The sequence below is a fragment of the Chlorocebus sabaeus genome, chromosome 16 (genome assembly GCF_047675955.1).
Source record: "Chlorocebus sabaeus isolate Y175 chromosome 16, mChlSab1.0.hap1, whole genome shotgun sequence".
NCBI classification, from domain to species: domain Eukaryota; kingdom Metazoa; phylum Chordata; class Mammalia; order Primates; family Cercopithecidae; genus Chlorocebus; species Chlorocebus sabaeus.
Genome location: NC_132919.1, coordinates 53,513,340 through 53,541,071, shown reverse-complemented (window position 1 = coordinate 53,541,071; position 27,732 = coordinate 53,513,340). Strand labels below are relative to the sequence as shown.

General features: G+C 52.5%; 2 protein-coding genes across 6 annotated transcripts in view; both read right to left on the bottom strand.

The window, feature by feature from the left end:
* The window catches only part of CPSF4L (cleavage and polyadenylation specific factor 4 like), a 64,834-nt gene extending 37,110 nt beyond the window's left edge, over nt 1-27,724 (bottom strand). For both annotated transcript variants that reach the window (XM_037993744.2, XM_008011950.3), the window contains exon 1: nt 27,623-27,724. The gene's annotated coding sequence lies outside the window, so the exon portion shown is untranslated. The remainder of the gene's footprint in view (nt 1-27,622) is intronic.
* On the bottom strand, nt 46-27,732 carry CDC42EP4 (CDC42 effector protein 4). Of its 4 annotated transcripts, none has more exons than XM_008011951.3 (2): nt 27,623-27,732; nt 46-2,548 (listed from the first exon to the last, which is right to left on the bottom strand). In XM_008011951.3, the coding sequence occupies exon 2, from the start codon at nt 2,434-2,436 to the stop codon at nt 1,366-1,368; it is 1,071 nt and encodes a 356-aa protein (XP_008010142.1). In that variant the 5' UTR covers nt 2,437-2,548; nt 27,623-27,732; the 3' UTR covers nt 46-1,365. The 4 variants fall into 4 exon arrangements, with proteins under 4 accessions (XP_008010142.1, XP_008010143.1, XP_037849669.1 ...); XM_008011952.3 differs by having other exon boundaries at nt 46-2,509; XM_037993741.2 differs by lacking the exon at nt 27,623-27,732 and adding an exon at nt 26,616-26,775.

Sequence of the window (27,732 nt, the reverse complement as noted above, 5' to 3'; positions counted from 1 at the left end):
TTCTGCTCAATTCCCTTGGGGAGAGTTACAGGACTCGAGAGAAACTTGAATTTCAGAAAAACAAATCATTTTTCGCATAAGTGTTCCAAATATTGCGTGGAACATATTAATGCTAGAACATTATCTTTTGTTTACCTGAAATTTGCATTTAACTCAGCACTCTGTTTTGGTTTTGCTAAATCTGGCAACCCTGGCCTCAAAAGTCGTTGGGGGGAGGCCTGAGAAAGGAAGAGGAAGTAGTCAGTATTGAGGGTGTTGAGGGGAGGGAGAGAATAACTCAGCCAAAAAAAAAAGCTTCCCCCCATAGGAATGATATATTATTTTAAAAATAATAATTCTCCAAAAATGTTCTACACTGGCCTTCCTCAGATGTTGATAGCTATGGGGGGTGGGTAGGGAAAACACACACCAGACACCCACCCCGTGTCGTTCTAAATAAAGTTGGGAAGCACTAAAGTTGAGCTGGTGTCTTTGCCACGGCTGTCCCCAGACTCCAGTCTGCTAATCGCCACTGTGAATTTCGAAGAGGTTTAGTATAAAGGTTTTCTAAAAGGATTGATTCTCCTTCTGAGGCAGACCTATTAACACCATCCTGATATTGCTCTATAAGGATTTATACATAATAATAAAGAACACACAAGCCCCTAGGGACTGAGTGAGTGCCCTGGCCCTGTTCCTAGTGTCATCCTGGAAGGGTCCCTTCTTGAAATTCATGAAGGGTGGGGGCTTTCCTTCCATTCCCCATCCTGCTCTCTTCCCCTGGAAAGGGCTGCGTTTAGTGCACATGCTCGTGGCTGGTCCCCTGGTCCAGCTCAGCTCCAACGGGCTCCAGATTTCCAGGGCAGGAGCTGGGGTGGAACAGGGAGGGGCTGAGAGGCAAGACCATCTCCGTCCTGCCGCAGCTGCTTCCCCAGCAGCCACCGCTGGGCACAGCAGAAACACCAGCAGAGAAAAGGGGAGTCGAGTGTCCTTAGCCCTGGAGCTGAGGCTGCCTCTGGGCTGACCCGCTGGCTGCACGTGGCAGGAACTCGGGTTGGCATCTGGCATCCATTTGAGGCCATGGTGGAGGAAAGGGAGGCCAAGAGAGTAAAACCGATTCCTGCTGTGAGAACACAGCCCTTGTCCCATGCAGCCTGAGTGCAGGGAGCATGATGAAGTCAGGCAGCCAGTCGGCACCCATGCCAGCCCCCCACGTCCTCCAAATGCCCGAGGGCCAGGCCAGTGTCCCTCATCTACAAGGTCCAGGGTCCGTGGTTTGAAGCAAGGGTCCTGGCTGCCCCTGCACCACAAGGTCAAAGGTCATAGTGGGGTGGGGGCAGGGAGAAGATGCAGACAAGAGCTCCGGGCGGCCACCCACTGTCTGCCTCACACGCGGATCTCATCCTCCTCTTCCTCGTCCATGAAGGAGAACTCCTTGTCCGGCTGTCTCGAGACAGCAGCCCGGGCCCTGTCCGGCCCCCGGAAGGCAGGGCTGCGCTCCTCCAGGACGCCCGAGGTGCAGCTGGAGAGGGAGCTGCTGTCTCGTGTGGTGTGGCTGCCCATGCTGCGGGCCGAGCCGGGGCTGGGGGCCGCTGCTGCCCACCCCTCGTCCTCCAGAGCATGGGAAGGGAGGGAGGGCAAGTCTGGGCCGGCCTGGCCTTCCTGCCTTGCCAGGGGAGGGGCTGCCACAGCGTACGGGGGAGCCTGGGTGATGGTGCCAGTGGCGCCCTCATCGCCATGGTAACCACCCTCCTCCTCCTCGGGGTCCCACTCCTCCTTGTCCATGATGCTGAGGACGTCACCCAGCATGGAAGGCCCCAGGTCGATGTGGAAGGACATGATGGACTCCGCATGCTTCAGCCCATAGGTGGCCTTGGGCACGACAGGCAGATCTGCCAGATCCCCAAAGGCCTGCTCGTCGAGGAGGGGGTCAGGGGAATGGGGACCCGTGGCCCCATTCCGACGGGGCACGGCCTCCTCCATGCCCGCCTCCTCGTCGCCACCCTCCCCGCCATTGGCCTTCTTCACGGGGCTGGATGACAGACTCTTGGGCAGCTTACTGGTACCCTTCTCCGCGGCCTCCTTCTCATTGAGCTGGGGCAGGGACATGGCATTCTTGACAAAGAGGGCCGAGTCCCGCAGGGATCCCAGCATGTCGCGCTGCTCCCGCTCCCCCCTGGTCACCGACTGTGACCGCTTGCTGCCCCGGAACTTCCTGGACAGGAGACTGCGTTTGGAAGATGAAGAGGAGGCCTGTTCGTCCAAGGACTCGCCGTCGGGCTCGCCAGCCTTGCTATTGAGGAAGGAGGTGTCCCCAAAGGCGTCTCCGGCCCGGCCAACGTGCATGGTGTGGCGGAAGTCGCCCAGTGGGGCGCTGATCATTTCAGCCGTGAGGTCCACTCGGGAACGGCGCTTGGAGTGCACCGAGCTGGACACCAGTTGCTTGAGGATCGGCATCTTGCTGGACGGGTGGGGAGGTGGGCCCTCCCGAGGTAGCCGGCAGGTCCGGGGTCAGATCTGAAGTCCAAGTCTAGTGGGCAGAGGGGGACGCAATGAAGAGATCATAAGGCTGCAAGCAGAGAACGGGAGGCAAAGCATTAATGTGGGGCTGGTTACACAGCACAAAAGCCTATTTGCCAGGGGACTGTCATTTAAACCCCAGCGCTCCTACCAAAGTGAAATGCTGTGAAATAAGCCAGCAATCAAATGGGATAGCCCTGCCTGTTTCTTCATCCGCAGGCATTCAGAGAAGAGGAGTGATTTTGCAAATCTGGTGAGAGTTCCAGTAGCCTCAGACACACTTTCCCTGAAACTTGAGAGAGACAGAACCTTTCTTGTAAAAGACAATGCCTCCCCTGCCCCTGCAAGCCAGGACGCTGCCAGAGCAAACACGACCACGTTTAAGGACGCGAAGGTAAATCCAGCAATTCCGGGCAGCAAGCCAGGGAAGAGATGGAGTCTATGAAGTGGCTCCTATGAACAGTCAGCCTGGAGATGTGCTGTAAGTTCCTCCTGCTGTCTAACCTTGACCCCTGTGGAGTTAGTGGACACCCCACCCTGAGTCCTGGTCCTCAGAGAGAGAAGGGAACAGACAGGATGGGCCCAGGGAGACAGGCTGACCACAGAGAGACCTCCACATGCGTGGGCAGCACAATCCTCTTTCTGAATCAGAATTGGGGTGGGGCTGCTGGGACCCACAGAACCAGCTCCCCAGCCTTTCAGCCTTCTCTTGGGATCCCATAGATGAGGATCCTGCCTGTGACATCTCCACTGTGGGGCCCCAGGCTCTTTGCTGAGGGTCCACCTTTTGGTGTCTCAGGGAGATCGAGATTGGGGAACTTCCAGTTTCTTTCATCATTAGGGGAGTGGGAGGCAGGGACTGGACCCTAAATGACTTGGGGCCCCCAGGATCTGCAGACTGATTCCTAGGTGATGCACCAGAAATCCAAAAAAACAGCAGAGGTAGAGCCCAGGAGCCCGGAGGCACCACTCTCACAGCTCCTGGCAAGGGCCAAGTTGAAGTTCAGCACTGGGGCCAAACCAGCCCCTCTCTCCCCTAGAGGGACTTGCCCCAAATACTAAGCCCAGCAGAGCTAGGCAGGATGGGGAGAGATGAGTGCTAGGATTTAACAAAGTATGGTGGGTGAGAGGTGTTGCTTGGACACCAGGTACCTGCCTCTCTCCCAGTCCAGCCAGCAGCACAGTTCTGAGAGGCACCCCCAGGCCAGAGCCACTCTTTCCACTGCAAAACTCAGACGGTGGCTGCTTCCTCCACATGCCCGCCACTGCACCACACGAGCCTGCCACACCCCACCTGGTCCCTGACATCAGCCTAATAGGTCTCCCTGTTTGTCTCCCTCCTGTCCATCCTTCACCTCTCGGCTCAAACAAAACCCATCCACATGACACCCTACCCTTGATCCAATGACCAGTCTCCACCTCGCTCCTCAGTGTCCCCTACTTTTGTACCCTGCTCTATCCCCTGAGCTGGAGTGGATACAAACAGTTCCCTGATGCAACCCCTGCCACACCCAGCATCCTTCAGGGCTCAGCTGGGACACATCACTGCTCCCAGGAAACCTTTAGCCACCACCTGCCCCCACCACGGCACTTTGGGAGATGTCCCCTCTCCCAGCAGACACCAGCTACATCCTTCTACCCCTGCTGGCTGGACTCTCATCTTCCCACTGCAGTACGAGCTTCCAGGGTGGTGTTTTTTTCTTTCTTCTTTTTTTTGAGACGGAGTCTTGCCCTGTCCCCCAGGCTCAAGTGTAATGGTGCGATCTCGGCTCACTGCAACTTCTGCCTCCCGGGTTCTAGCGATTCTCTTGCCTCAGCCTCCCGAGTAGCTGGGATTTACAGGTGCCCACCACCACCACGTCCAGCTAATTTTTTTTGTAATTTTAGTAGAGATGGAGTTTCACCATGTTGGTCAGGCTGGTCTCGAGCTCCTGACCTCAGGTGATCCACCTGCCTTGGCCTCCCAAAGTGCTGGGATCAGCACGTGGGATCAGCGTGAGCCACTGCGCCTGGTCCATGCAGAGGGTTTTAACGGATCTGTTTGCCACCAAGTCCGGTCTAGCAGGGTGTGCCACACGGTTGGCCTCCAAGCACCCACTGGAAGTCCAGCACCTCCCTCCTGTCCTCCCCTTCTGCCCACAGCCTGGCTCCAGGGCTCCCAGCCTGACCTCTCTGCGTCCTCATCCGCTTCCCTGTTCTCTCAGGCCTCTGCTGCCCAGCCTCACGGCTTCCCCCACCAGCAATGTCCCCCCTCCCAATGCCCAGGCCATACTGCTTATCATTCCAGCAAACACAAAGTTCTCTCAGGCAGGCAGGGAGAGCCAGGCACCTGGCAGACTTGCCACACAGTGACGTGGGCGAGGACGTGAGGAATGCCTTGAGATGATGCTCTACTCTTGGTCATAGGCCAGCTCTCTCTCCTCCGCACCCTTAGGAAAGTGACCTTCCCCTAACTCTAACCTGGATTGTCTCTGGGCCCCACCCTCCTGCTCTACCTCAGCCTCTAAACAATTAGACATTGAACTGCTAGACCAAGAGTCAGCAAACACTTTTTGCAAAGGGCCAGAGAGTAAATATTCTCGGCCTTGTGGCTGATAGGGTTTTGGTCACAGCTACTCAACTCTGTCTTCTTAGTATAAAAGTAGCCGTTGGCCGGGCTTGGTGGGTCACAACTATAATCCCAGCACTTTGGGAGGCCATGGCAGGAGGATCAGTTGAACACAGGAGTTCCAGACCAGCCTGGGCAACATAGTGAGACCCCATCTCTACACAAAATTTATAAAAGAAAGGAGCCGTAGCAACATGTAAACAAGTAGGCATGGCTGCATTCCAAAAACATTTTATTTACAGAGAACTTCTGGGTTGGTGAGCAGATCAAGGTGCCGGGAAGGTGGCGTGTGCCCTGCCCGCCCCCACCACAACACCTGACCCCATGTATCCTCATGCAGCTCTTCCGTTTGGCTGTTCCTGAGTTGTATCCTTTGTAATAAACCAGTAAAAGAAAAAACCACCAAAAAGCCTCATCTTTATTTGCAAAAGCAAATGCAGGCTGGGTTTGGGCCGTGGACTATAGTTTACTGAGCCCTGAATATCATATATGACCCTCTTGGCCAGCCATGGGCTCCTAGGCAAAACTCTGAAGGAAACAGGAAGGAAGGGAGGGAGGGAGGGAGGGAGAAGAAAAGAGAAGAAAGGAAAAGAAAAGAAAAAAGAAAGAGAAGGTAGAGTCTGCCTCAGTCACGTTGGGCATAGAAGGAAAAAAGACCAGGCTTCAAACGAACTCTCGTTCCTGGCAAATCCTTTAGGCTTCTACTGCCACCAGCACAGGCACCAGTCAGGAACGGAGAAGACCCTGTCTTCTACCTGCCTGCACCCCGACTCCTGGCTCTATGCACAGCATCCAGGAATCTCAAATAACTGGAGGGGATATTCAGTGCAGCACTTTCACTTTATGGATGAGGAAACGGGTTTATTGAAGGAAAGTGATTTATCCAAGTTTTTAGCCCAAAGGAAGAGAGCTGGGCTAGAAACTGGGTCTTTGAGTCCAGAGCTCTCTCCACCCCGACTCCAGGCCCTCCTCCAGCTCTGGCGGCAGCATTGCTGGTCAGTGACCACCAGCCACTGAGTGCTCCTCCCCACTGCTGGCTGGCAGGGTGCAGAGAAGGGGGTCCCAACTGCTGCTTCAAGAAGGTTCTTGTGTAACCCTAGAGCAGATTCCACACTGTGGATATTCAGGCCAGATAATTTCTCATTGGGAGGTGGGACTGCCCTGTGCACTGTAGATCATTCAGCAGCGTCCCTGGTCTCTGCCCACTAGATGCCAGTAGCATTCATTCCACAGTCACAACAAGCAAAACTGTCTCAAGATATTGCCCAATGTGCCCTGGGAGGCAAAACTGCCCCAGTTGAGAAACAGCAGCCTTGAGTGAGAACACACAGGTGAAGACAGAGCAGGTATGCTCACCAGGTAAACGACAAAGACAGAGAAGCAGGGAGGGGGTGCGGATGGTCAGAACTGGGTGGGAACATGGTGGCCTGAGCCTCCAGAGCTGCGTAAGGGTTTCAACACCACAGCGGGAATCCCCAGACCCTGTGAGTGATGTCAGGTCCTGTGGTTTCCCGATCTTATACGCTCATTAGAGAAGAAAGAAAGGAAAACCACAGACCCGTCTCCCCAGGACTCACCAGAGAAGCTGCAGGTCACTGTGGCTGCCCAAAAGGGACCAAATATCCTGGTCATGATGGCCACAGGGGAGGGCAGCTCCCCGCATGCCATTAGCCACACCCCAGAGCACATCCTTGCAGGTAGAACTATAGAGGTAGGTCAGACGGGACAGCAGGGAAACTCAGCTGAAATCACGGCCATCCTGGGCTAGCCCTGGGGTCCCCAGGATCTTGTTCAACCCCACACCCCAGAAAGACAGGGACAGGTCTACCCAGTGCTGTCTGCTGCCATGGTCTTGCTTCCTGCGGGGGTGGGAAGGAGACTTTGTGGCTTGTACAAAGCCATCTTCAATACCCAGCAAGGAAGGGTCCTGAGAGAGTTAGGGCCTGAGAGTAGAGGGAGTCACGCATCCATCCCACTGCCCCAGCGAGGAGGGGGGCACTGCCCCAGCGAGGAGGGGGCTGCACTGCCCCAGCGAGGAGGGGGCTGCAGTGCCTGGCAGTCCACGCTGGGGATGAGGCCTAGGTGTCTGGAGCTCAGACTAGACAGGCCACGCAGCAGGACTAAGGGTCCGCAAGAGCTTGGTTTCACCAGCCTTGAGTGATCTTGAATCACTCTGAGCTTCTAACAGAGAACAATTTGGAGGTGAGCAGCTGGTTCATGGAGTTTAAGAGAAAGCAGGTGGTGGGAGTCCTGCCAGAGGCCTGGGCCAGTCCTGGGGGCAGCTATGGTTTGGGAGGCCACAGGGCATTGTGGCTTTGGGAAGGGTCTTCAGAAGCACCGTGACTCAGCTCTAGGGAAGTAGCTAAAATAGGCTGCCCAAAGTGGGGCAGGCACTCCCCATAGCCTGCCTTGGGCGGGCCACCCCCACCCCCACCCCACCCCACCCCCACCCCACCCCACTTTCTTGGCAGGACAAGGGAAAATGGATCACAACTCACAGCCCTTCCTAGCTCTCCTGAGCCTCCGGAGGAACAGATTCCTCTACCCTCAGCCCACTGACCATGGAACCTTCCTTTAAGGTGGGACTGACGAGCCCTCCCCAGAAGGTCAGGCCCCTGCTTGGGTCTACACCAACCACACCTTTAGTTCAGCCCTGTTCCTGAGACTACAGAAGACCACCCTTGCCTGGGCCCCTCGCCTATCCTCCCTGGCCCTCCCAGCTTGGACAGCCCAGCAGACCCAGGGCAGAAGGACAGACGGGACCAACACTTCTCACTCCAAGTGACCGGGCAGTGGCCTGTCCCTGGCATCTTGGCTTGAGGCAGACGCCAGACCTGAGCTCTCATGGGGCAGCTAGGCAGGCCTCGCTCTCTGAAGCTGCCCTGCGGTTGACCCCAGTATACAGGGTACACAGCATGCCTGAACGCCCACCACCGCCGCCGCCTCCACCACTGCTGCTGGGCAGCATGCCCTCTGCAGGGCCTTCCCCTAGCTGTTCTAACCAACCACCCAATGCCAGGTCCAGGCAATGTGGCCGGATAGCAGAGGGCTTTTAGTGAACGATGACTTTAGTTGTGACCTGGATCGGCTACAAGAGGCTTTGTTCCGTTACTCATCATCCATTCACTCACTCCATGACTTCCTGCAGACCCACCGATATTCACACTCTTCTAGGCCCTGGAGATAGAGCAGTCCGTTTTCCCAGGGCGCGTGTGTAGTGCGAGTATGGGGCGTGGGGGGTGGGGAATGGAGATGTAAACCTGTAAATACAACGGTATTTCGTATTCCTTAGTATAACGAGGGAAAGGGGATGGTGTGAGTGGGTGTGGGAGTCAGGGGGTCTGGGAGAGGCCCCTCTGAGGAAGGAGCATCATGAGTTGAGAACCAAATGATGAGAAGGAACCAGCCAGGTCAGAAGCGACCCAGGCAGAGGGAACGACGCATGCAAACGCTGGAGTGTAGGAACAGGCTTGCAGCATTTACAGAATAGAATAAAAATCCATGCAGCTGGGGTCCAGGTTACATAGAGCCCTCCCTACCAGGCCACATAAAGAGTTTTCTTTTGTTTTCAGTTTTTATTACAGGCACCCGCCATCAGGTCTGGTTAATTTTTGAATTTTTTGGAGAGACCAGGTTTCACCATGTTGGACAGGCTGGTCTTGAACTCGTGACTTCAGGTGATCTGCCCGCCTCGGCCTCCGAAAGTGCTGGGATTACAGGTGTGAGCCACTGCTCCCGGCCAATGTTTTTGTATTTTTATTAGAGATGGGGTTTCACTATGTCGGCCAGGCTAGTCTTGAACTCCTGGCCTCAAGCAATCCACCCACCTTGGCCTCCCAAAGTTCTGGCATTACAGGCATAAGCCACTGCACTTAGCCCAGGTGAGGAGTTTGGAGGTCATTATAGGTGTACAAGGAAACTGGTGGCTGTTTGTAAGCAGGCGAGTGATTCAATCTGTGTATTTGGAAGCTCCAGGAGGTCCTGGCATTGGAGGAATGAAGGAGCGGAGCTGGAATTCATCCAGGAGGCTGTTGCAGAAATGCAGGTCAAAGAGAATAGAGACCAGGATGTGGGTTTGGCAAACGGGGACACAGTGGGAGACATTTAGCCCATGTTTTGGAGGTAGAGACACACGGGATTACAGAGGGCCCAGACCAGGGAGGAGAGAAAAGACAGGATCAAATGGGACTCCAGGTCTTCCAGGGGCAGCCTCTGGTCCTGGCCATCCTTTCCCAGGTTTTGCCTGGCGGGCCATGGCCCCTTCTCACAGGAGGGGCTGACATCCTATCCCTAGGCGGAACTTCGCTTTGCCGAAACACAGGAGGCGTTCCGCAACACAAGGCTTGTCAGATGGAACAACACGCTGGAGGGGTTGTGTAAGAGGCTCACTGGGACATAGGCCACGACTCTAAGAGGTGAGGAACTCTGGCTTTTGTCATCAGAGAAAAATCCAGTACTTTCTGGAACACTCACCAGCCTTATCCTGCAAAGACAGGAAAGTGCAGGGAAGGCGGAAGACTGTTTCATTCAAACCGTGGCAGGGCTGAGGGCAGCCAAGTGAATGGGCGAGAACGCGACTTCTTAGATACACGTGGTTACATGTTCCAGGCAGCACTTCAATGCCGACTGTGTTGTGATTTCAGCTGACTTTAGTACTCTTGGGGATCTTTCAACTCCTTCATGTGCCGTGCTCAAAAGCCCTTGCATCTGGAAGTGTGCTACGTGCGCAAGGAGGTTAAGGCTCACTGCTGTAATATTCTGAGCCTGACTAGCCACAATCAAAAACCAAAAACAAGGCCAGGTGCAGTGGCTCACACCTGTAATTCCAGCACTTTGGGAGGCTGAGGTGGGTGGATCACCTGTGGTCAGGAGTTCAAGACCAGCCTGGCCAACATGGTGAAACCCCATCTCTACTAAAAATACAAAAATTAGCCAGGCGTGGTGGTGGGCACCTGTAGTCCCAGCTACTCAGGAGGCTGAGGCAGGGAGAATAGCTTGAACCTGGGAGGTAGATGTTGCAGTGAGCTGAGATTACGCCACTGCATTACAGCCTGGGTGACAGAGCAAGACTCTGTCTCAAAAAAACAAATAAAGAAACAAACAAACCCAGGATGGGAACATGAAATGTCGCCATTATGACTGCTGTACCATTTATGTATCTGTGTCAAATATCTCCTTAAAATACCTGGGTGTAGTGGGATCATACTTTCAAGATGGAAAGACCAAATTAAGGGATTTGCCCTAGGTCATGGATTGAAGCCAGGGTTTCATTCCCACCCCAGGGCTCCATCCACTTAAATAGCAATGTACTATCAAAAGTAGGGGGCATCACAGGAAAAACACTGAATATGTAATTTGTGTATACACATATATGTGTATATATCTACATATATTTTTATAGGTTATATTCACATCTATTGTCATTGCATGTATTAATTACTAAGTTTTAGTTTAGAAACACACACACACATACACACACACGCATGCACAAGTTTTGGTGTGTTCTTTCTAAATCCCAGTGGATTTTCTTTTTTTTTTCTTTTTTTTGAGACAGAGTTTCGCTCTTGTTGCCCATGCTGGAATGCAGTGGTGCAATCTCGGCTCACTGCACCTCCACCTCCCGGATTCAAGTAATTCTCCTGCCTCAGCCTCCCAAGTAGCTGGGATTACAGATACCCGCTACCACACGTGGCTAATTTTTGTATTTTTTTAAGTAGAGATGGGGTTCCACCATGTTGGCCAGGTTGGTCTTGAACTCCTGACCTCAGGTGATCCACCTGTCTGGGCCTCCCAAAGTGCTGGGATTACAGGCGTGAACCACCATGCCTGTTCCCAGTGGATTTTCTTAGGTACTCCTGGGGGTGCTAAAATGCAGCACTCACTGTGTCACATGACTCCCACTGAGATTCAGAGATGGCAGACATCTGGGAGAGGATCCAACCCAGTGGTCTTGATTAGGCTGTTGCGGCCAGGAGAGGTGACTTGCCAAAGGCCACAGAACTCACAAGGAGCCAGTTGGTGCTGGAGCCCAAGTCTCTTGACTCCCACCCCAAAGCTCTTCCCCAGATAACACCTAGATGGGCTCACTGCCAGGCACCAGGGCAACTTTCTGATGTTTGCTACCATCTTGCCCAAATTAAGAGCTGGGAAAGAGAAGAGGGAAGGACCTTCCTCCCACTGAGCAATTGGCACTAGGTGCTACCAGGCAGGGAGAATATTACAAAACTCGGATCCAAGAGCTGCTCAGAGTCAAAATCGTCCCAGGGCGGGGTGGTCTTGTGGTACCTGAAACTCTGGCAAAATTTCCTGAAATAATGGCTTTAAAATAAATGATGGTTCTGGCCGGACGTGGTGGCTCACGCCTGTAATTCCAGCACTTTGGGAGGCCGAGGTGGGTGGATCACCTGAGGTCAGGAGTTTGAGACCAGCCTGGCCAACACGGTGAAATCCCATCTCAACTAATAATACAAAAAAATTAGCCAGGCATGGTGGTGGGTGCCTGTAATCCCAGCTACTTGGGAGGCTGAGGGAGGAGAACTGCTTGAACCTGGGAGGTGGAGGTTGCAGTGCACCGAGATCGCGCCATGGCACTCCAGCCCGGGTGACAAGAGTGAAACTCCATCTCCAAAAAAAAAAAAAAAAAAAAAAAAACCTAAAAAACAAAAAGAATGATAGTTTTAAAATGAATATGATTCAAAGTTTCCTCAAATAATGGCTTTAAAATGAATGTGATTTAAATGAATATGATTTACCTCCTAGAACTTAACCCTGTGGAACTATTTCAAAGGAGAAAAAAGTCACGCACATATTTATTGACGTCTTATTCATAATAGCGAAAGACTGGAGACAGGCCAGGCACAGTGGCTCACGCCTGTAATCCCAGCACTTTAGGAGGCCAAGGCAGGTGGATCACGAGCTCAGGAGTTTGAGACCAGCCTGACCAACACAGTGAAACCCTGTCTCTACTTAAAAAAAAAAAAAAAAATTAGCTGGGCATGGTGGTGTGCACCTGTAATCCCAGCTACTCAGGAGGCTGAGGCAGGAGAATGGCTTGAACCCAGGAGGCAGAGGTTGCAGTGCACCGAGATCATGCCATTGCACTCCAGCCTGGGAGACAGAGGGAGACTCCATCTCAAAAAAAAAAAAAAAAAAAAGAAAGAAAGACTGGAGACAGCCTAATGCCCAGTGATAGAGGAATGGCTAAGACAGCTGGAAGCCATTAACTCAGAGCACCATTCAGCAGTCATGGAAATTGGGAACTGTGAAGACCATAGACAACATGGACCAAATGTTTACCAAATGGCATTAAATGGAAGCGCAAACAAAAGGCAGAACAGAGGCCGAGGCGAAGGTCAGGAGTGCAGGACTACCCTGGCCAACATGTTGAAACCCCGTCTCTACTATTAAAAAAATACACAAGGCCGGGCGTGGTGGCTCGCGCCTGTAATCCCAGCACTTTGGAAGGCGAGGCAGGCGGATCACCTGAGATCAGGAGTTCGAGACCAGTCTGGCCAACATGGTGAAACCCCATCTCTATTAAAAATACAATAGTCAGTCGGGTGTGGTGGCAGGTGCCTGTAATCCCAGCCACTCAGGAGGCGGAGGCAGGAGAATCGCTTGAACCCAGGAGGTGGAGGTTGCAGTGAGCCGAGGTGGCGCCATTACACTCCAGCCTGGGAGACAAGAGTGAGACTTCGTCTCAAAAACAAAGAAACTTTGGGAGGACGAGACGGGTGGATCACGAGGTCAGGAGATCGAGACCATCCTGGCTAACACGGTGACACCCCGTCTCTACTAAAAATACAAAAAACTAGCCGGGCGAGGTGGCGGGCGCCTGTAGTCCCAGCTACTCCGGAGGCTGAGGCAGGAGAATGGCATAAACCCGGGAGGCGGAGCTTGCAGTGAGCTGAGATCCGGCCACTGCACTCCAGTCCGGGCTACAGAGCAAGACTCCGTCTCAAAAAAAAAAACAAAACAAAACAAAACAAAAAAAACAAAGAAACAAAAAAATCCCACAAATTAGCCAAGTGTTGTGGCACGTGCCTGTGATACCAGCTACACCGGAGGCTGAGGCGGGAGAATCTCTTGAACCTGAGAGGTGGAGGTTGCAGTGAGCTGAGATCACACCATGGCACTCCAGCCTGGGCAACAGAGTGAGACTCTGTCTCAAAAAAATAAATAAAAATTAAAAATAAATAGAAAAAAAGGCAGAACATATACTTGTTTATGCATAGTGGTTACAACTCTACACAAATATGCATCTGCGAATAAAGACTAAAAGGGCACACAGGAGAAATTAAGAAGTTATGTTAGCCTTGAGAGGAAAACAGGCTTCTTTTTATTTTTATGTATGTATGTTTTGCTCTATCGCCCAGGCTGGAGTGTAGTGGCACCATCTCGGCTCACTGCAACCTCCAACTCCTAGGTTCAAGCGATTCTCCTGCCTCAGTCTCCCAAGTAGCTGGGATTACAGGTGCACACACCACAACAGCCGGTTAATTTTTGCATTTTCAGTACAGACAGGGTTTCCTCATGTTGACCAGGCTGGTCTTGAACTCCTGATCTCAAGCAATCCACCCGCCTTGGCCTCCCCAAGTGCTAGGATTACAGGCGTGAGCCACCGCACCAGGCCTTTTTCTTTTTCTTTTCTTTTTTAAAAACCAACAACAAAAACCCACAGTATCAAAGGTTTAAAGAAAAGGCATTCATTTCAAAACCAGCTCAAGACTATCTGGTTCTCTGGATTCCGCAGCTGCATCCCAGCATAAGATGCCAATTGGGGACTAAGTGAGAACCGGTCTCCATCCATACTCTGCCTGTCTTGTGTCAAAATCTCCCACTGATGTCTGTTCTCTCTCTTCCTCCCTCAAAATCTCCCCAAGCCAGACATGTTTATTAGGTCCTTGTTTTATTCTAAGTTGCCTGGGAGGAGGAAGCGGGCAAGCTTTAATAACCTGACGTCAGGGGACACGAGGAGATCGGGACCCTCTCAAAAAACAGAACTCACTCTCCAACAGCTGCTTCCTGATGCTTAAGCCTCCCCAGCTGAGCAGGAGATGAGTGATAAGGTTCACTCCCACCCCACCGGAGATCGGCCTGTTTCCAGTGACACTGAAGCTCCAAGCTGGAGGCCAGCCTCCCACATAACAGTGGGATCCTCTCAAAGATATCCTGTGCAGGATGAGGTTTTACTTCTGCTTCTACAGCCCTAGCTTGGCTAGACTGTCACTGCAAGGGAGCCGAGAAAATAAGAAGGGGTCACATGAGGGCAACCAGCACCCAGGGGCTCCAGCCACCACTGACCGCCAAGCTGTGTGCAGAATGAGATCATCCCTGGGGGTAGATCTCTAATGGGGAAGGCACTAAAGTGAGTCTTAGCTCCAAGAGTCAGAGGAATAGGCTCCCTAATCCCCTCCTACTCTGTCCCTCCAGTATACCTCCTCACTCTCCAGTTCTCATTCACCAGGGTCTGCTGCGTGCCAAGCACTGTACTGAGGACAACATACATTTATGTCCTTGAAACTCAAAGCAAACTTGCAAGGAGGCTGCCCTGATTCCCCCTATTTTAAAGAAAGAGAAACGGAGAGTCAGACAGAGTGAATTATTTTACTCTCACATCTCACAGCTTTATTTATTTATTTATTTTTTTGTTGAGATACGGCATTGCTGTCACCCAGGCTGGAGTGTAGTGGTGCTATCATGGCTCACTGCAGCCTCAACTTCCTGGGCTCAAGTGATCCTCCCCGGCCTCAGTCTCCCAAGTAGCTGGGGCTACAGGTGGGCACCACCATGCCTGGCTTATTAAAAATAAATAAGTAAATTTATATATATACACACACACACACACACATACATACATATATATATTTTTTTAATAGAGATGGCGTCTCGCTATGTTGCCCAGGCTAGTCTTGAACTCCTAGCTTTGAGTAATCTTCCTGCTTCAGCCTCCCAAAGTGTGGGATTACAAGCATGAGCCATTGCGCCCCACACCCAGCCTCTCACAACTTCTAAGTGGTGACTTGAGCCCATTTCTGGCAGACCTTGGAGCATATGATTTTCCATATAAGGTGATGCGGCCCGGCCTATGCAGGTGTCTGCAGCTGAGGATGTACACGTGGAGCAGGGTGGGATAGGAAGGGTCTGCAAGCTGATTAATCTAAGACTCTTGGAGCTAAGATTCATGTTACTGCCTCCCTCATTAAAGCTCTCTCCCCAGGCATGGCTGCATTTGAAACCTCCTCAAAGGAGATTTTCTTTACCCAGGAGCCCATTCCCACTTCGGGCTCTCAGGAACCTCCCAGTGTTCTGGTGTTCTGGGAGGTGAGGGGTGGGAGGATCACCCTGAAGCACGAGCCAGGCGCTGCTGGCACAGTAAGGAGTAGATCAGCACAAGGCCTCGCTTCTAGTGTGTTCCTGTCTGCTCTGTCCAAACTCCATCTTGTGTTCCTTGGTTATTCCAGTTCCCAGGAAGAAAAACCAGAACCATGACCCAACACCACTTGCCGCACCCTCACTGCCCCACGTGCCAATCCGTGCCAGGCTCATTGATGCAAACATGCCACTGCACAGCCACCTGGGGCAGATCCCACTTCCTGGAGATGAACATCCTCTACTTTGGTGGCCCCTTCCTGGAAGGAAGAGAAAGGGGCAAGGTCCCAGATTCCAGGACATGTCTTCCCCCCACTACCCCCAGCCTCCAAGTTACAAGACGGTGCCTATTCCCCAGGTATCCCTACCGGGCGTGGGGCAGGGAGGGAGGAGTCTACTGGGAAGCGGGGTAAATCAGGGAGAGCAGGGATCATAGAGTGACCTGGACAAGGAATAAAGCAATAGGGCACACCAGAACCTCCCAGCTACTTCCACTTTCTGCCATCTCTCTATGGGTTAATAATAATTGACCCTCCACTCTCCACCAGCCACATGTGGCTTCTGAGCACTTGAAATGTGGCCAGTATGGAATAATAAACACTGGAGATTGGGAGATCGGGAGGGTGGGAACCCAGTGAGGGATGAGAAGTTGCTTAATGGGTACAATGTACACGATTGGGTGATGGTTACACTACAAGTCCAAACTTCACACTACACAATATATCCACGTAACAAAACGATACTTGCCCTCCTTATATTTGTAGAAATAAAAATAAATACATAAAAATAAAAAATAGGCTGGGCACGGTGGCTCACGCCTGTAATCCCAGCACTTTGCGAGGCTGAGTCAGGCAGATCACCTGAGGTCAGCAGTTCGAAATCAGACTGGCCAACATGGTGAAACCCCATCTCTACTAAAATACAAAATTTGGCCAGGCATGGTGGTTCACGCTTGTAATCCCAGCACTTTGGGAGGCCGAGGCAGGTGGATCACGAGGTCAGAAAATCGAGACCATCCTGGCTAACACCGTGAAACCCCATCTCTACTAAAAATACAAAAAATTAGCCGGGCGTGGTGGCGGGCGCCTGTAGTCCCAGCTACTCAGGAGGCTGAGGCGGGAGAATGGTGTGAACCCGGGAGGCGGAGCTTACAGTGAGCCAAGATCGCACCACTGCACTCCAGCCTGGGTGACAGAGCGAGACTCTGTTTCAAAAAAAAAAAAAAAATAGGCTGAGCGCAGTGGCTTACGCCTGTAATCCCAGCACTTTGGGAGGCTGAGTCAGGCAGATCACCTGAGGTCAGGAGTTCGAAACCAGATTGGCCAACATGGTGAAACCCCATCTCTATTAAAATACAAAATTAGCCAGGCATGGTGGCATGCACCTGTAATCCCAGCTACTTGGGAGGCTGAGGCAGGAGTACTGCTTGAACCCAGGAGGCGGAGTTTGCAGTGAGCCGAGATCACGCCATTGCACTCCAGCCTGGGCAAAAAAGAGTGAAACTCCGTCTCAAAAGAATTAAAAAAAAAAAAAAAATTCTGGCAAGTCCAAATGGATATGTGCTCAAGTGGAAAATACACACTGGACTTCTAAGATTTAGTATAAAAAAAGAGGATGTATAAAATATCTCATTAACATTTTTATACCAATGATATGTTAAAATGATATTTTGAATATAGTGAGTCAAAATGTACCATCTATTTCCTCTTACTTGTTAAAATGTAACTATTGGGCCGGGCGTGGTGGCTCAAGCCTGTAATCCTAGCACTTTGGGAGGCCGAGACGGGTGGATAACGAGGTCAGGAGATCGAGACCATCCTGGCTAACATGGTGTAACCCCGTCTCTACTAAAAAATACAAAAAACTATCCGGGCAAGGTGGCGGGCGCCTGTAGTCCCAGCTACTCGGGAGGCTGAGGCAGGAGAATGGCGTGAACCCAGGAGGCGGAGCTTGCAGTGAGCCGAGATCCGGCCACTGCACTCCAGCCTGGGTGACAGAGGGAGACTCCGTCTTAAAAAAAAAAAAAAAAATGTAACTATTAAACTATAAATTATGTATGGCACTTGTCTAAGACTTCTGTTAGAGAGCAATAATTTAGACATTTTCCCCCTTATTACACAAGCAGCATGTTCCCTTGTAGATGGATAAATAAAACCAACCATTGTTCACAGCTGGGTCAAAATATTTACATGTTAAAAATTTATGCTACATTGTTTAAAATTAAATCTTAATATCTAATTTTTACATCCAATCAGGCACTGAATGGCTAAGTTGTTTCCATTTTCAGTTGAAACTCTGTAAGGTCTTTTCAGGCAATTATGTGCATATCCTTAACTATTTCCAAATGATACATTCTTGTGAGCCTGCCCCCAGGCTGGAGTGCAGTGGTGTTATCTCAGCTCACTGCAACCTTCCACTCCTGGGTTCAAGCAATTCTTGTACCTCAGCCTCCCAAGTAGCAGGGACTACAGGCACGTGCCAACCATGCCCTTTTTTTTTTTTTTTTTTTTTTTTTTTTGAGGCTGAGTCTGCGTTGCCCAGGCTGGAGTGCAGTGGTATGGTCTCAGCTCACTGCAACCTCTGCCTCCCGGGTTCAAGTGATTCTTGTGCCTCAGCATCCAGGCGTGTGCCACCACGCCCAGCTAATTTTTGTATTTTTAGTAGAGACAGGGTTTCACCATGTTGGTCAGGCTGGTCTTGAACTCTCGACCTCAGGTGATCCACCTGCCTTGGCCTCCCAAAGTGCTCGGATTACAGGCGTGAGCCTACAGGGGTGAGCCACCATGCCCTGCCTGCCTGGCTAATTTTTGTATTTTTAGTAGAGATAGGGTTTCACTGTGTTGGCCAGGCTGGTCTTGAACTCCTGACCTCAGGTGATCCACCCGCCTCGGCCTCCCAAAGTGCTAGGGTTATAGGTGCGAGCCACTGCACTCGGCCGGGAAGCTACCTTTCCCTCCCTACCAACATATTTAATGGCCACCCCACCAAGCTTATACTACCTTACATGCTCTCATGAATTATATGATTGAATCTTTTCAGCTTTGGAAGTAGATAAGCTCATCATCTGCAACTAATAATAATTTTGCCTCTTCCATTCCTCATTATCTTGTTATATTTGTTACATTGCCAATATAAGGTTGAATAATACCACTGACATGAAACATCTCTGTTTCTGGCATTTACAGTGATACCCTAAACCTCCGGCATCTAATCCAGCAGCCACAAGCCACATAAGGCTACTGAGTACTTAACACGTGGCTACTGTGATTAAGGAGCTGAATTTTTAATTCAATTTTTTTGAGACAGGGTCTCGCTCTGTTAACCAGGCTCTAGTCCAGTGGCACAATCACAGCTCATTGTAACCTCAACCTCCTAGGCTCAAGCAACCCTTCTACCTCAGTCCTGAGTAGCTGGGACTACAGGTGTGCACTACTATGTTGCCCAGGCAAGTTTTAAAATTCCTGTCCTCAAGTGTAATCCCAAAGTGCTGGGATTACAGATGTGAGCCACCACACGTGGCCAGAATTTTAAATTTTAATTATTTTACATTTAAAAATTGATAATTGGCCAGGCGCGGTGGCTCACGCCTGTAATTCCAGCACTTTGGGAGGCCGAGGCGGACGGATCACCTAAGGTCGGGAGTTCGAGACCAACTTGACCAACATGGAGAAACCCTGTCTCTACTAAAAATACAAAATTAGCTGGGTGTGGTGGCGCATGCCTGTAATCCTAGTTACTCAGGACGCTGAGGCAGGAGAATGGCTTGAACCCAGGAAGCAGAGGTTTCAGTGAGCTGAGATCGCACCATTGCACTCCAGCCTGAGCAACAAGAGTGAAACTCCATCTCAAAAACAAACAAACAAAAACTGATAATTGGCCAGGCACAGTGGCTCACACCTGTAATCCCAGCACTTTGGGAGGCCGAGGAGGATGGATCACTTGAGGTCAGGGGTTCGAGCCCAGTCTGACCAACATGATGAGACCCTGTCTTTACTAAAAATACTAAAATTAGCCCGGTGTGGTAGTGGGCACCTGTAATCCCAGCTACTCAGGAGGCTGAGACAGGAGAATCGCCTGAACCCAGGAGGCAGAGGTTGCAGTGAGCTGAGATCATGCCACTGCACTCCAGCCTGGGCAACAGAGCGAGACTCTTGTCTCCAAAAAAAAAAAAAAAAAAAAAGTTAATTTCCCCTTTCTTTAGTTTTAAAAACATGGCTCCTAGAAAGCATAAAGTTCCATGTGTGACTAATGTCACATTCTTATTGACAACACCGTCCTAGGGCTAGTCCCATTGATCATCCTGCTCACTGTGATTTAAATATCACACAAGTATTCACCACCACCTTAAGGAATTCACAATTCTTACAGTTTATGGGAAAATGATGCCAATAACTCACTCAGCCAGGCTGAGTTATGGGAAAACACACTACGGCTTAAAATAATTTACCCTTTAATTGCTGGAAGATATAGCATAAGGAGTCTAGTCTAGTTTAAATAGTGACTCATTATCAAGAACACTCTGGAATAACATCTCCCCATGTGGATCCCAACAGATAGCAAGACTGTGTGCTGAGGAACCCACTCTGGGAAAAACTAGTCTAGACCCTGCCTAACAAGGGGTAGACCCCTCCCCAGACTCTGCAGTAACTATTCCTGGGCCATACGTCATGGAGGAAATACAAGAAAGAACTAAGATCTGTTGAGCTTTTTACTCTGCACCAGGCATTGTGTTGGACGATTTATTTTGATTAAACTGTCTTTTTTCTTCTTTTTTTTTTTTTCTGAGAGAGGGTCTTGCTTTGTCCTTCAGGCTGGACTATAGTGTAGTGGTGCAATCAAGGCTTACTGTAACCTCAAACTTCTGGGCTCAAGCCATCCTCCTACCTCTGCTTCCCAAAGTGCTGGAATGATAGGCACGAGCCACCACAGCCTGCCTTTCTTTAAACTTTGTAGTCATACACGGTCCCAGGCATTGGAAAGACTTTATCTCATGTATTCTTCCCAACAATCCCACGGAGTTGTCATTATCATCTCCAGCTCGCAGATAAGAGCACTGAGGCTTAGAGGGGCACATGGTTTACTCAAGTCACACACAGTTGCTAAGGACAGACAGACATAAAAATCCAGATGTGCTGGACTCTGGGTTTTTTCCACTCCACCATAAGGAACATCGGCAGAGGGGGCAGCGAGGGGGACAGTGGATCATAAGCGTCCCTGGGGCTCAGGCCTGGGAGGGCTGCTGAAGGCTCTGGATGCATGAGTACACACAGTATACGCAGTTGTGCACACAATTTCAGGTTAACATCTCCTGAGTCTGAGCACCTCATTCCCCACAACTCCAGGGAACTAATAGTTTAATCCTTGGAAATACAGACCACAGCCCAGCACTCCAGGTCCATCCAGGGGAGCCCTCTGCTCCTTGTGGGCTGGGAACTGGCCGCCCTGCTTGTCTCCTTCATCTTCGTTCCTGCACCCACCTCATCCTTATCCTCATCCTCATCCCAGAACCACAGGCTTCAGACCAGGGGAGAAGCAGGTCAGCAGGAGGTGAAGGGGAAACCTTCCCTCACCTCCTGGGAATTAGAACAGCACAGAGAGGGGAAGAAAAAGGAGCCAAGACCTGGGAGTGACCGGAAGCAACGACGGAGGAGTCAAGACGATGAGGAGCCAGTGACTCAAGGACATCCGGCAACTTCACTTGATTATAGGGCCCTTCCTGGAAACGCGTGCTTCCCGGAGCCACCACCTGACGCCAGCCACCAGCAGAGGGACAATCTGGGCCAGGCAGGATGGATGCCTGGTGGGAGGCCCCACTGCCCTCACACAGGCTGGGCCCTCCTCTGGGAGTGGTGCTACTACTGGGCAGCAGGGTGCCTCCCTTCTGCTTAGGATCGCAGAAGAAAGTGCCGCGCTTGAAATCAGATCTGCCAGGCCTCGTTTGGTTTCACTTTGCCTCTCCTAAGAGCCGGGTGCTCAGCTAAGAAGTGGGAATTTCACGGCCACCTGGGGGTCTCCAGAGGGAGATCTAAACTCCCTCCAGAGTAGGCAGGTGAAATCTTGCATCTTGGCCCTGCCGGAACTTGGGGACAAAGAGCCCCACTCCCTAGGTCACAAGCTGGCCTCAGTTTCCTCATTAGCTCTCAGAGCAATTGATAACATTTCGTACCTCCCAAGTGCTGTGCTAGGGTGAGCACAATTCCACGTGTGCTATAAAGATGATGCTGTCACACCCAGTGACACTCCAGCCACTGTCACTTCCCAGACTTCATCGAGAACACCCGCCTGAGAGCACCTAATTCAAAAGTCTGTTCAGTGAAACAGGCTGAGACAATGGGTTGACCCTTTTCAAAGTCCTGGGGGTTCCCAGGATTATCTGATGCAGGGGGAAGGGTCCCCTAAGCTGCTGAAGACCAGGTACAGATTCTGCCCTCCTTCTGTAGTCTCGGCCAGCAGTGGGGGGCAGGAAACCCTCCGATCTGGTTTCTTTCCTGATCTAAGTTCCCTCATCCCATCACTTTTCAACCTTTAGTGATGCCAGAGAGAGGAGCCTGGCTTTTCTCAGACAAGATGGTGAGGTGGACGTGGCAAAAGAGAAGTTCCTCCATTCCTTCCTAGGATAAGGGTAAAAGACAACTCAGGAATTTGCAGGACCCTGGGTGCTACTAGCAACAAATAATGCACAGGTCAGGCACCACAGCTCATGCCTGAAATCTCAGCACATTGGGAGGCAGAGGCAGAAGCGGGAGGATTGCTTGCGCCCGGGAGCTTGAGACAAGCCTGAGCAGCACAGTGAGACCCTGTCTCTAAACAACAACAACAACAACAACAACAGCAACAACAACAAATTTAAATTAGCCAGGCAGGGTGGCACACCTCTGTAGTCTCAGCTACTCAAGGCTGAGGTGGGAGGATCTCTTGAGTCCAGGAATTTGAGGCTGTAGTAAGCTGTGATCACACCACTGCACTCCGGCCTGGCCAACAGAGCAAAAAGCCTGTCTCAAAACAAAAAATAATGCACAGAACTTCAACATGATCAACCCCCAATAAAATATAATCTGTCCTTTGAACCTAACCAGATTCTCCTTAGAGGTATCCACAAATTGTACTGCGAGCCCCTAGGTTCTGTTTGGGCTCTCTTGGGCTCTCTACTCCTTGTACCATTTGACAAAGCCTTAAACCCAATTCCAGAACTTGAGGGGAACAGTTCCCTTTCTGATGCTTCAGGGTTGGAGGCAACAGTGTAAGGAAAGAAGAAGGGTTGCACTGAGTGAGGACTCGAGGTAGAGAGGAAGGACAGGCGGGAAGAGAAGCTGGCACACAGAACCTGCCTTCGGTGGCACACTTGGAGAGATTCAAAGCTGGGGTCTCCAGACCAAGGTCAGTGACTGCCAGAACTGCAGGGGTTCGGGCAAAAGGAGAACCCAGAGTCTCATCCTGCGAGGCTAGAAGCTGCCCCAGACAACCTCTGCTACTGTGAGGCCAAGGCAGAAGATGGTGGCTGAAGCAGTTCTGGCTGAGCAGACATCCAGGGATCCTTCATGCCTGGCACTGTAGTTTTTCCAGATGCCTTCAGCTCCATCTTTGGGATGAAGGGGAAATACCAGGTGTGCAGAGCAGTTTCTTACAGGTGGGTTAAGAACGGTAAGCCTTCATTAATGACCACACCCTAAACTGTGCTCACCTGAACCCCAAAAGAAAGACCCTTCCTCAGCTTGAGTAGAGGCTGACTGGAGATGGCCAGTTCCCCTGTTCCTGGCAAGGGAGGGCTTTGGATGCCGGCATTGCCATCCTGGCACAGAGCCCAGAGCTGCAAGTTGGCAGTGCCTGGGGGAGACTCTAGTGTTAAGTTAGTTGGAAGGAAGCCCAAGTCTCCTCAAGGAGGCGTATTTTAAGCTGGAGCTTTAGAGGCACAGTGAGCGGGAATATGGGAAAGTAATGTCTGAATTTCTCTCTTTTTTTTTTTTTTGACAGAGTCTCACTCTATCACCCAGGTTGGAGTGCAGGACACAATCTCACCTCACTGCAACCTCCACCTCCTGGGTTCAAGCGATTATTGTGTCTCAGCTTCCCCAGTAGCTGGGATTACAGGTGCCCGCCACCACGCCTGGCTAATTTGTGTATTTTTAGTAGAGACAGGGCTTCACCATATTGGCTAGGCTGATCTCGAACTCCTGACCTCAAGTGATCTGCCCGTGTTGGCCTCCCAAAGTGCTGAGATTACAGGCATGAGCCACTGTGCCTGGCCCTAATGTCTGAATTTCCTTCCCAACGCACTGCAAGCAAAAAGGGCTGGGTCCAGTGCCACATGCGGGCTCCTTCCAGCACTACCATCCAGTTCTCTGCCGAGAGAGGGCAGACATGGGTTTGGCCTTCCTGGAGAACCGCAGAAGCACTGGCTGGAGTTGGCCTTCAGGACACTCTGCCGGATGACCCCTCAAAGTGTCCCCAGCTCCAGAATTTGGTTATTTTCCTCACGGTCCAGAAAAATCCTCCAGTACATAGGTCAGAAGACCTACGCAGAGCTCAGGTCAGCTCTGTTTCCAGGGTGAGATTGCTCAACCCTTCTCCCTCCGCCCACAGGCCTTATCTCTGGCATCAACCCAGCTCCCCATTCCTCCAAGGGATGGACTCCTCCCTCCTCCAACAGGGACAAACTCCTCTGAGTCTGCAGAACCAGAATGAGAACACAGAAGGCTGGACTTACTGCCACCCAAGCGCAACCCTGGCCACTCTGGCTTCTGACTTCTTCACTTCGAACCCAATCCAAACATGGGGGCGTGAGATGGGGAAGAGTGAAAGGGAGAGGCCAACATCAAACACTTTTCGGCCACACCTGCGCACAGACAGTCCTGGCCAAAGAAATCAATCAGTCATTCCAAAGGGGTAGAAGGGGTTGGAAGCCCTGGGCCACTGCCAACCCAAGGCCCTTCTGGAAAAGCTCCGGACTTGTAAAGAAGGGTTGGCCAGGGCTGGGTGCAGTGGCTTACACCTACGCCTGTAATCCCAGCACTTTGGGAGGCCAAGGTGGGTGGACTGCCTGAGCTCAGGAGTCTGCGACCAGCCTGGGCAACACAGTGAAACCCCATTTATACTAAAATACAAAAAAAAATTAGCCAGGCGTGGTGGCATGCACCTATAGTCCCAGCTACTGAGGAGGCTGAGGCAGGAGAATTGCTTGAACCCGGGAGGTGGAGGATGCAGTGAGCCGAGATTGTGCCACTGCACTCCAGCCTGAGTGACAGCAAGACTCTGTCTCAGAAAAAAAAAAAAAAAAAGGGCTGGCCAGATGCAGTGGCTTATACCTGTATGCCCAGCACTTCGAAAGGCCAAGGTCGGGGAAGATCCCTTGAGCTCAGGAGTTTAAGACCAGCCTGGGTAACATGGTGAAACCCCACCTCTACAAAAAAATACAAAAAATAGCTGGGCGTGGTGGTGGGCGCCAGTAGTCCCAGCTACTGGGGAGGCTGAAGTGGGAGGATCACTTGAGCCCAGGAGGTCCAGCCTGCAGTGAGCCTTGACTATGACGCTGCACTGCAACCTGGGTGACAGAGCAAGACCTGGTCTCAAAAACATTAATAAATAAAATAAACATTATTTTTAAAATCAAAAGAATGAATGGTGTAAGATTCCTCTCCCAGGTCAACATTCCCCTGACCTTTATACAGGAGACCCCCCCTTTGCTTGTGGCTCCTTGGTCTCCGGTCCTGTGAGGCACTGTCTGGTTCCAGAGGCACCAGCACAGTGGAGGCAGGGTACAGAGGATAGGGACAAGCACGGTGGGTGGGCAAGGGTAAGAGAGAAATGAGGGGGAAAAAAGAAGAGGAATCTAAAAAGAGAGAGGCAGAAACCCCAAGAAATGGAAGAATCGTTCACAGTGCAGGCCTAGGCAGTACCACAGAGCAGGAGCAAGCTGCCCTCTGTGGCAGGGACCCTAGGACTTCAGGGAGATTTCAGAGGGGAGGTGCTGAGACTCACCCCAGAACCACCACCCATAGGATCACAGCGGCCCCCTCCTAGTCCCTGCAGGGGTCTACCAGGATGCCTGGGAATCTACTTGGGATCTCCCCAAATTCACTGAACTCCCCGCCTTGTGGGAAGGAGCAGCTGTCTTCAAGGAGTGGAGAGGCAAAGTCCAAGTTCAGAGGAGATAAACCACCCCACTAATCAGTCAGTCACACGGGCAGCTCACACAGGGCAGTTGGTAAGAGCAGGAACCGGCAGGGCACCCCCGCATTCAGCAGGCTCTGGCTTCCCAGCAGAGATAGAGCCTCAGGAGATCCTGGGGGATGCCCCATTACTGCTCCAGGAGCCCCTGGGGCTGCCAGGGGTTCTCTCAGGGCCTGGCTCAGTCCCAGCCAACTCCCGATTTCTGGGAGAAATCCGCAGCTCAGCAATCCCTTCCTTTGTGGCCTGTTCTTTGTTCTCTTAAAATTCAGTCCGTCCTGCTGGTGGTCCCTCCTCCACCCTAGCCTCAGAAGGGGGCGGGGGCTGCGGGAGTTATTGGAAACCCAGACTGCCAAAGAAGTTGCCTTGCAGGAGGCCCCTGTCACCGGCCCCTCATTGTTTACACTCGCTGGATGGGACCTTTCTCTGGTCCAGATGGCTGCTGGTTTCAGACCAGAGATTTTCCCTCCAGCACCCGGGCCCCTCCGGGGAGAGCAGGGGGCTTCGCAGTGAAGGGGCTCCCGAGGACTCCACCCGGATCCAGCTGCTCAGCTATCTGGGCAAACAGTGGGCACCCGGCACCCAGTAAGAGATGTGGGAGCTGGTCAGATTGCAAGGGGTGGGAGTCGTGGAGAGAGAGAAGTTCCAGAGGCAGCAAGAAAAGAAAAGGCATTGTATTTCCCCTCCATTCTCCCAGGGAGAAAAAGAAAACTTCCAAAGCCCAGGCCGCAGTCACTGGGAAAACACAGGCAACCTGGTTTGAGTTAGCAGAGAGCACCCCTCCCCCAGTCTCTCTCGCTCTCTCTCTCTCTCTCTCTCTCTCTCTCTCTCTCTCTCGCGCGCGCGCGCGCGCACACACACACACACACACACACACACACACACACACACTTCAGTCCTCTCCCAGGAAGCCGGCTCAGCCTCAGCCCCGGCTCCCGCCCAGCTCTCCAGCCCTCCCGGCCGGGGCACTCACCGACTGACCGGATCCCGCGGGCAGGACGGCTCCTAGGGGACGTGCCGGGGGGAGGGGGCAGTTTTGTAACCCCGGCTGGGGGCGCTCCGGGGAGGGGGCGGGGCCAGGGACGGCAGTTCCGCACGCACCCGCCCCAAGCGGGCGATTAAATCATTAACCAACCGCTCCCGCCAGGGACCCCGCGGAGCGCGCTGAGCTCTGGGCGCACCGGCCCCGTGCGCGGCAGTCTCTCGGGCTCCAAAGGGGCTGGCGGCTCGACTGTCCTCCCCCTACACCCCGCCGGGAGGCGCCTCGACCTCGCGGGCTTCCGAGGGAGCGGGCGGGGCGGGATCCTGGCGGGGAAGGTAAGGGTTCGCGGGGCGGGAGTGGGGGAACGGGGGAGCATTTGTTCCTTTGGCCATTCCCTTCCAGACAGCTCCTTCCCGCTGGCTCCCCGGCCGCGTGACATTGGGTGGCGTGTGCTGCAGTGTGTGTACGAGAGCGAGATGTGTACACGCCTCTGCTCAGGCGGAGAATTCGGTTCTTATTCATGGAGAACTCTGGGCGCACACACGCCCCCCTCGCGGAGATCGCGGGCCGCGCGCCGCCGATTGCTGCCCTCCTGCCCACACCGACACACACCCCATTCCTGGGAAGGGGGAGGCCCTTTAAAACCAGCCCCCAACCCCCCCAGCGGCGCCCTCGGCCAAGCCCGAGAGTTCCAGCGTAGAGAGGAAATCGAGTTCCTGCGACGCTGCGCCCGGCTCCCTGCCACCCCGCCTCCGCACATCCCGCTCTGCCAGGACACTGGGTGCGCGTCTCCGGATCCCAGGCACCGCGGCGGGCGCGGAGAGAAGCGCGAGCGCCGAGAAGTGGGGACTCCGCGCCCTTCTCCCCGCGCCGCGGCCTCGCATCCCCAGCTTGGATCCTCTCTGCCCCACAGGGGGGCTCGAGCCCCCCCCAAGCCCACCCTGAGCACCCAGCGCGAAGGCGGCTACCACAGCCAGAGGCGGGTACCCGTCGCCTACCTCGGTCCCCGGGAACCCGAGCGCCGACCCAGCTGCGCTGTCTCCTCTGTGGGCTCCGCGCGGCGGCGGGGCTAGCGGCCCCTGTCAGCGCCGGCGTTTGTTTCCCTCTG